Source organism: Phoxinus phoxinus (genome assembly GCF_949152265.1).
Source record: "Phoxinus phoxinus genome assembly, chromosome: 13".
Lineage (NCBI taxonomy): Eukaryota > Metazoa > Chordata > Actinopteri > Cypriniformes > Leuciscidae > Phoxinus > Phoxinus phoxinus.
The window spans coordinates 6306918-6316554 of NC_136888.1; the positions used below are offsets into that span (position 1 = coordinate 6306918).

Genomic DNA, 9637 nt, shown 5'->3' on the forward strand with positions numbered 1-9637 from the left:
CTGAGGTACTAATATGCACCTTTCAGGGATAGATAAGGTGCAGATTTGTCCTTTTAACCTTATAAAGCTACTGTATCATATTTGATACGCAAATTTCTAAGATCAAGTTGATCACAATTTTGGTCAAAACCTGTTACACACAATCATGCCTTCTGTCGTCTGGTTAATAGTTTATACTTTTTTTAGCAAGTAGAATGCCTTTTAGGAAAATTGTAAAAACGTCCCCCTTCACCACTTCTTTTGACTTTTTTCATATTTCTTTGTGAAATCTTTACTGATTTTTATTAAGTAAATATAAGAGTATCTTTGATATTGTTCATATTTCAAGACGAACACCTACTGGACTGAAGCAACTTAGGTTTACTTGATCATGTTAAAATGCGAGTATCAATTATGATCATCAGGCTTCCAAGGAACATTTATCTGTTCATCTCTCAATCTTCATTGTATTGCATTGCAGTTGATGATATTTATATGCATTTTACTTAAGTAGGCTGCTATACTGTTATAATGATATCATTGATTTTCGTTACAATCTATCAGAATTTCATCTTTCTTTCTGGCCATATAAATATCAGCATCTGCACCAAATTCCATATTTTTGCCTCTGAATAAAACTGCCTCTGAATTTCCTCCTTGAGTGTGAGCTTCATATCCTCACTATATCTGCCATAAAACCCTGATATATCAATTCTGCAATTCTGCTTAACTCATGACTATTATTTCAGGCATTACAGGGTTAAGGGTATACCCCAATGACAAGCTGCTGGTTTTCAGACAGTGTATGATTGTGAAATTATGAGAATCATGAAGCTGTGTGATATCTGATATTTTTATGAAACGCTCAGACCTTGGAACACAAGCGTGTACAGTAAGTCTTCTCTAATATAATTTTACGTTTTACTTCTCACTTGACAACTTCATGTTCTGTTTTCCAAATATAATTTTACAGGCTATTTTTAAAACAAACTGTTTTTTTTTTTTTTGAAATTTTAAATACAAGGCTATTTAAAAGTGTTTTTTTTTCAACCTTTTGATGAATACCACGTTTACACCAACCATGTTTAACTTTATTCTCTACAAACATATTATCAAAACATGTTCATTATAAAAGATGCAATGTCATTTTCTGTATAACTGCAATTACAATGTATTTCTAAAAAAAAAAAAACAAGGTCCCAGTTCGAGTACAGATGTGCAAAAAGGCCTTTCTAGGAGTTTGCATGTTCGCCCAGCAAAGCAAACAGGATGGATGGATGGATGGATGGATGGATAGTTGTTGACTTTTATTATTCCCATGTGGAAAATTTGTTGCAATGAAATTTAACATGCATACAAACAAAGAACAAACAATGTACATAAATATCAAACCACAAAAACACACATTATAAAAATCACAAAATCAAATGACAAAAACATTTCCCAAGGACAATCCCGAGGTATTTATTCTCATTCGATGGATGGATACATGATATGTTGGATCTCTGTTTTTATAGGCCATATACCAACCCTTATCTCAAGAGAAAACATAACTATTTAACAAGGTGGCGATTTCATATGCATTTTTATATCATTTGATTACTACAAAAATGAAGGATTGTTAAAAAAAGAATTATGAAAGAAGGTCTACCCCAAAACATAATCGTCACTGGATCGTACCAATGAGATCATAAAAAAATCATACAATTTAGCCATCAATTCGCCAAATCGTAAAATAGTTACGAATTGCCATGCTCTCAGGTAGACGAATAAGCATGGACATGTTACAGGTTACATCCATCCAGCAGAGTTATACACATAATAGAGCAGGACGTAAACATATGCAACACCAATCCTCCTTTTCACACTTCTGAAGTGGTTGCACGCAAACAATTCATGCTATTGCCTGCCTCCATTTGAACCACCATCCACCCCTGCCCTTATAAACAAACAAGACCCAGTCTTGCAGCTGGCCATCGCCTTGGCAACTGTGGATTGGAAAGAAGCTGTGTGCTAGTTAGAAAGTGTAGCATTGTAAGAGTCTTGCAGGGACCTAGAATACTTCAGCACTTCACAATGTGGCCCATTCAACCCTGATTTGAATTTTAGGAGCCGAATACAAATCAGATACTCTCGGCTCTTGAGAATCCCATTGTCATCTGAAGCATTTTCATCAAGGCATACAAATTTTCACAATTGTCTCATTCAGAGCTCATGCTAAAGAAAGATCAGATGTGGATTAATGGTAAAACATTTCATTAATGGTTTAGCATATACATTAAAAACTGATATAGGGCGATGCACTGCTTGAACAGACTGGATTTCAGGTAGAGCAAGAGTGCACAATGCATTCATTGAGTCATTAAAACCTTACTAAGAATATTTTCATTATTTAACACTTTAAACAAACTTCAGTCACACTTTAGTTTTGTGTCCAATTCTCAATATTAGCGACAACGTTTGCCTCAATAAACTCCTAATTACTGCTTATTAATAGATAGTAAGCTAGTTGTTAAGTTTAGGTATTGGGAAGGATTAGAATATGGCCATGCAGATATAAGCGCTAATAAACAGCCAATATCCTAGTAATATCCATGCTAATAAGCAACTAGTTCAGCGGAGCCCAACGTCAGTCCTACAGTTTTGCTTCAACCCAAATCAAACACACCTGAACAAGATCATCAAGTTCTTAAGGGTAACTAGAAAGGTACAGACAGGTGAGTTTTTATCCGGGTTGGAGCAAGACTCTGCTGGACCGACGATGGCCACCCCTGAACTAGCTGCTTATTAGCATGCATATTACTAGGATATTGGCTATATCCTAAGCACACATCAAAGCCTTATTCTGCATGGCCATATTCTAATCCTTCCCAATACCTAAACTTAACAACTAGCTTACTAACTATTAATAAGCAGTTATTTTGATTTTACGGCATGAGGCAAAAGTCGAAGCTAATATTGAGAATTGGACCCTAAACTAAAGTCTTACCAAAAACTTTACAAGGCCATAGTCACATTAATGCTGGGCTAACAGACATATTCAAAAAAAAATAAATAATAATAATCACTCAGGAGACATCAAATAATGTTTTGCTTCCTTTTAACCTTCACATTCACACAAACACCCCTGTGGTCTTCTTTAGCGTCCTGCTGCCCAGTTTGGGTCCTCTGCCAAGATCTTGAAACCATCCAATTCCAATAAGGTCTATAATATCACATATATTAGATGTCTAAAGGTAAACAAATTTCTCTGGAGTGGTGTTTGCTGAAATTAATGAGGCATAACTAATGGCATACAGCCATAATGACAGCGGTGCTGAGACTGGCAGCGAGAGACAGACCAGCCATTGATTCTTGCTTTAGACCTCTTGAAGTACTAATCACCTTCTTTGGTCGGACTGCACAGGCTTCGCTGGGCTATTGTGGCTCTGTGTCACTCCAGGTCAGTAGTTATTAGTGGTGATTGAAAACAGTTTCTTTAACAACTTATAAGCAGCCTGAATAAGATGCATAGGGAACTTGGAAGAGGGATTACTGACCGGCCAGAGCCGCACAGACAGGCATTGGAGGGAATGTGACATGGTTTGATAATAAGGGATACAACTTTCTCTCTTTCTAATTTGCTTTCCCTCTCTCGCGTAGTGAAATGAAACAGAATTTAGAGGGGCGAATTGCCTGCACAATGTTGGTGGAATGTTATTCATAGCAAGCAATGGGTTTAAACATTTCAGGACGGAGAATGGTGCAATTTTCTTGCTGTATGTACATACATATCAATTCTATATGTCTATACAAAGACAATGGCAAAATTCGCTGTCATTTGTTTAATTCTATGGAAACCCATTAGAGAGAGAATTGCTTTCCGAGTCCCTTGACCTCCTTGAAATATTTTTCATTGTGTTGGAGCATGTCTATTTGCCTACTATTTTCCTCCAGTTTGAAATGGCTCATATTAGGACAGTTTGCATTTTCTAGGACACAGTCTGCTTTGATACTAAAAAGCTAATGGTTTCTTATACTTGCATGAAAACACAATGCCTCAACTCACCCTGCCGAGACTAAACAACCCTGTACTATTGTACATAACAGGTTGACAGCGGAAAACTCCCTCCTCTCCTGACTAACAATGATACAGTGAAGTGAGGTTTAGCTCTCTCTGAGAGGAAAGTGTACTGCCTTTATCCAGAGAATGCATTTCACCACCTTGACTTCAACAAACAGGCATTTGAATAAAAATTCTTACTTAGAAAATCAAATGCATAGAGGTTAATTCCATTATTTTTTTCCATGTAATGAAGTAAACTATTCACAAAGCTCAACATAAGTGTACTTTTGTTTGGAAACACGCAACAGAGACAGAAGTGTGTGTGTGTGTGTCAAAGTGGGGGTAGGGCGTCACACACATTCAAATACAATTTCTGAAGTATGGCAGTGTGCTTCACTGCTTCATAAAAAAATATGATGTTTTTAGTAAATTAAGATTTAGAAAATATGAATATATGCATGTTTTAAATCTATTAATTTACAAAGGTTGATTAGTATGTAGCTATATATATATATATATATATATATATATATATATATATATAGAGAGAGAGAGAGAGAGAGAGAGAGAGAGAGAGAGAGAGAGAGAGAGAGAGAGAGAGAGAGAGAGAGAGAGAGAGAGAGAGAGAGGAAGAGAGTACAACATAATTGAACCGTATGTCTTTACATTAAAAATAGATTGACCAAAATATTTGTTTATACACTTTTGTAAACTGTTCCAGGACATATTTGTTCCCACATAAACTGTAATGCTGACGTCAGGCTGCCTATGCCAATTAGTGCTGTCCAGGTTGCTAGGTCACCATGGTCAATTGAAAGACACATCAATAGAACTTGAAAAGGTTTCTCTGCGATCAGACGTTCTGACATATTAAGTAGAATAATGGCCAGGGAAAATACAGACAAGGTCCTCGGGCTGGATTCAAATTACTCAGTGGTAAGAAATTGTTAAGATCCTGCAATTAGTGGGGAAGAATGGAGCTCCAACAAATCCATGGCAGGATTGAGAAAAGCAATACTAAAATCTCTTTGAATCTCTGTTGTGTTTTCCAGGCACTGAATAGATATTGAAAAGTATATTTTCCAACTTTCAAAAAGCTTTTGCTAGCTATGTTATAACAAAAGAAAGATATTCAGCAGACCTTGCACCTTTTTTTTTTCAATTGTGATCTACAACGAAAACTATCCCATATCTAAATTAACGGATGCATTTGTACAGCATTTTTTTCTGTTGTTAGTAGGCCTATATAATAACATTGTACTTATTATTATTATTATTAGTCAAGTTTACAAATGTTTTTACATTTTATATATATCTTTTTCATCATTGCAATTAATTATTTGTTGAAACCTTCTATCATGTACACGAAATTCTGATTTATATTGATCAAAATATTGAAAGCAAATGCTCTGTCTGATGTTATAGTGAGTGATAGAGAGCTTGAAGACTCCTCACTTCTCAGCATTAGACACTGGCAGAGATGAGGTTGGATCACCATCTAGTCGATCATGTAAATCCCGACTCTAACACCATATTATTTGGATGCAATTTGCAGATGCACTCGATCTTCCAAATGCCAAGTAAAATAGTGTCATAATCAAATCAGGTTTTGAAACACTTTGGCTAATGTAACTAATTACTATCAGGTCATAGCCATTTTATAATGGTCACCAAATATGTTGCACCAAATATCTTTATTTTTCCCTCATTGCAGACCAGTATCCACGTGGAAGGTGTTAAGTACTTGTGAAAAACGGGACCTGAATTTGGATTGGTGGAGATTGCTATAGCTTTGTCTGTACTGTTGAAAAGTTTTCTGTTCTCTCTTGCACCATTTGAACAACACATACCCATTTGAACAGGACATTCAATCTGTATAATTTCAGTATGATTAATTTCCACTGGCATTGCTTTGTATTTCTTTGAACTGCTTTTTGAAATGTTTCATTGACATTACGAACTGACTCCATATAAAATAATATTAAATAGTAAAATACAAACGTAAAAAAAAAAGTTTCGTTTCGAATTTCTTGTCATTGAATCACTTTACATAACTTTGGAACATTTATAACACTTTCTGGGAAAAAACAACAACACACGTATATTTAAGAATCACCAGTTTCCTATTTTAATTTATTCTTATTTTATTTGTTCTTTTATGTGACGTGCCCTAATCATTGTCCGATATTTTGTTTGATAATTTCATGTTTTGCAGGTATAATTCATATTAGATATGCATGTGAGTCAGTATTAAACTCGCATTCAAATTTGTATATGTATACTTAGGCTAGATATAAATAACATCTGCTTTAGGCTACTCACTTATATCGCAAAATTTTGTCCGATTTTTTTGTTGTTTATGAATACATAATTGTAAATCATGTAACAAATTCAGCTTATATTTGCATTAACTTTTACTGTCAATCTATAATATGATTGAACTGCGGCATTGAATGTTTAAAAAAGGGAATTCGGATATAGGAAAGAACAAAACTATTGAAAATGTTAGCTTATTAGAAATTAAAGTAAACAGTTTATTGCTAAACTAAACTCTTGCCCTTTCATTAACAAGTACATTGAAATAGTATACAACAACATGGATAATATAGAATTCTACACTCATGTATATGCAGTTTTATTTTCGTGTTTTAAATAGAACATATACATGTGATGCAGACAAGCCACTCAAATTTCATACACGTGAAATAAAATAAATCAACAGATGACCAAAAATATCGTTCTCTCTTCTGCGTAATATAAAATGATAGAACCTACATTTTGAAATGTGGCACAGGGTATTCTGTGTAGGCTATGTTCCTTCGTTGTTGTTATTAGCTATTATTGGCTTAATTATCAAATCATCATTATTATTACTTTTTTTGTCAGGTAGGTTTCAGATAAACTTAAATTAGGTGAGGCAACTGAAATAAATTCAAGCAAATAATTATCTATGGTCGCAAATTGAATAGTAAAGGGTAGACTTTGAATGTGTTTGTATTTAAATATTGCATAGGTTTCTTCTCCTCGAAATCAGTAAAAAGTTTCCTACCATAGACTTTTTTTTTTTTAATTAGCCTACAATTATTTTCAAATACCAATTTAATGAAAACGCTCTTCACAGAGATTATACTCTACACACATTAATTCCCAAACAATGGCGTGCAGTTTAATTGATTTATTGTTAACGTTCAATTGGTTTGAAACATATACAGCAGCCATCGTCTTTGTGTCTTTGTTTTAATTTACCAAAAAGAAAAAAAAAAAAAAAATAGAATAAATGACCAACGAAAAGACTCAAACATTTATATTACAGGTAAAAAGAAACTTAAGTGTTAGCCAAATATACAGTCCCTACTTTTCATTTCTCTAAATGAATACATTAGTTTTTACAATAGTGGCTTCAGTTGCACGTTCAGGCATTTATTAAGATCTGGGAACTTTTCCAGTTCTTGCTAGAAGTTCATACCTGAAATATGAAACATTGCTTCCCGTGTCCTGGCATTGCCATATGTGGAGCAGCAATTTAGTTTAACAACAGACAACCTTCTACTAGAACAACAAAAGGAAGTCCAAAAACATACAGCGTGAGACTAGAAATTGTTATTTTGTCCATACTGAGTAGAAGGGTCATTGTAGAAAATTGTGACCACAAGTCTGTTTTTAGAAAAAAAAAAGGTGGCAAATTTCCCCCCAAACCGTGCTCCTTTTATCCGATCACCCGCTTTAAATCTTCACGCGGATGCTCGGTCTGCTTTCGGCCTCACGCGCCTCAGTTCTGAACGCTAAAGTTTGTGGAAAAAGACGAAAAGAAAAGGTGGTCGGTCTTACCACGTTCTGCCATAAAGCAGGTTTGACGTGACCATGTTATTCGTGTAATCAGAAGTGTCTATCTGTCCCATGTTGTTCATCTGCGAGTGAAGTGACGGGGGACTGGGAGACATTTCCTCCAGGTCTTGGGCCTGAACCATTGCGTTGACCTGCTGGGTTTGGTGTTGGTTCATAGAATTACTCGAGGTAGGAAGCACGACCCCGGAACCGTTTTGCTGCTGCTGCATTTGCTGTTGGTTTGGCGTCGGTGTGTTGGAGCCGTTCTGGCAAGGCTTGCCATCCTTCACTAGGACGGGGACAGCCACTCTCCTCGGCGACTGCTGCTGTTGACACAGGTTGCCCTCCTGTTGAAGCTGCTGTGCTGCTTTGTCCTTGGCCTGTCGTTTCATCTTGTAGCGATGATTCTGAAACCAGATCTTGACCTGCGTCGGGGTTAGATGTATCATACTAGCCAGGTGTTCCCTCTCGGGCGCTGAAAGGTATTTCTGCTGCTTAAATCTCCTTTCCAGCTCGTAGACTTGTGCTTGAGAGAAGAGCACCCGTCGTTTCCTCCTTGGAGCTGCGTGCAGAGGTGGGATGGATTTGGTGGTGTCGGCCATGCCTAGCGTGCCCATTCCTGCCATGTTCATACCTGTGGAAGGTCCCATGAATCTAGAAACTTCAAAATATGCATACAGATGTACGTCCATTCAATTAGTAGCAGTGTTGGGCTAAATTATTAATAATGTGTGTAAACAAATGCAGCATTAAAAAGTTGCTGCCTTACATTTTTAAGTAGCCTACAATGAACTTGGATATTTAAGTCATTTCAACTTAAATTAAATTCTACTGACTTTAAAATGAGTTGAATCTTGTATAACTTATAAAAAAGGTTATTTATAAAACTTATTTTGATAAGTATGTAAAAACATATGTTGTCATACATTTTTATTTTACAGTGTACACAAATGAGTGAATAGAAATGTGTAAATTATAATTAACATCTGCCGGAATCTACAAATCAGCAGTATCAATAAAGCGAAGAGGCGACAATAATACGCACTTTGCAGGCAATTTTACTGATGCGAAAAAATATGGCAAACTCGCCGGAAACTCAGTAAATAAGTACACAAAAATAATCTCAAAATAATGCATCATAACTTACTTGTTGAGTATCTAGGGTCGGGATTGGCGCCGTACCACCCTGTTGCTGCTGCGCTGTTTCTCATAGTCTCTTGGTAAGAGGGTAGGTCCCCCATGTTGGCAATGCTGCCATTGCAGTAGCCCCCCATTGCACTATGCGAGAACTGGGAAACGGAGTGTGGCATATGGTAGGTGGTCGCCATAGTGGTGGCGTTGTGGCCCATAGAGTGTTGCTGCATGCCAGTCTGGGACACCTGAGGTTGCCGGTACGCTCCCAATGGAGATGTGAGGTTTCCAGTGCTCTCCATGCCACTAAACTTCTTGTAAGTCTCCTCAATTGGGCTCAAAATATCTGTCACTGAAAAAGGTGTCGTGTGCTTTGGGCTCAGCGACATGGTTCAGAAAGCAGATAGATTTTTTGGTGGTGGAGCTCAGCCGTGTTGTTGTATCAGCTCTGTTCTCGTGGACGTCGACGTAAGAGAGTGCTTGTAGTATGCCTGAGATCCGATTGATCGCCTTGGAGAAGGAGGCGAGCCCTGGCCACTCTTATCTCAGGTTTATTGTAGCCAGGCGCCAGATTTACGACAAACATGAGGGGCGGAGCGACTCCCTAGACCAGCAAACAATAGTCATTGACATCTCAGCAAGATAATTGAGAAAAAA

At 36.8% G+C, this 9637-nt stretch overlaps 1 protein-coding gene across 1 annotated transcript; it reads right to left on the reverse strand.

Annotated features, from left to right (window-relative positions):
* Positions 1-7848: 7848 nt before the first annotated feature.
* Positions 7849-9369, reverse strand: nkx2.4a (NK2 homeobox 4a; the record flags this gene model as incomplete). The annotated part of the gene is made up of 2 exons (XM_079633774.1): positions 7849-8483; positions 8997-9369. 2 exons carry the CDS (start codon positions 9367-9369, stop codon positions 7849-7851), a joined length of 1008 nt encoding a protein of 335 aa, XP_079489900.1.
* Between the last annotated feature and the right edge of the window lie 268 nt (positions 9370-9637).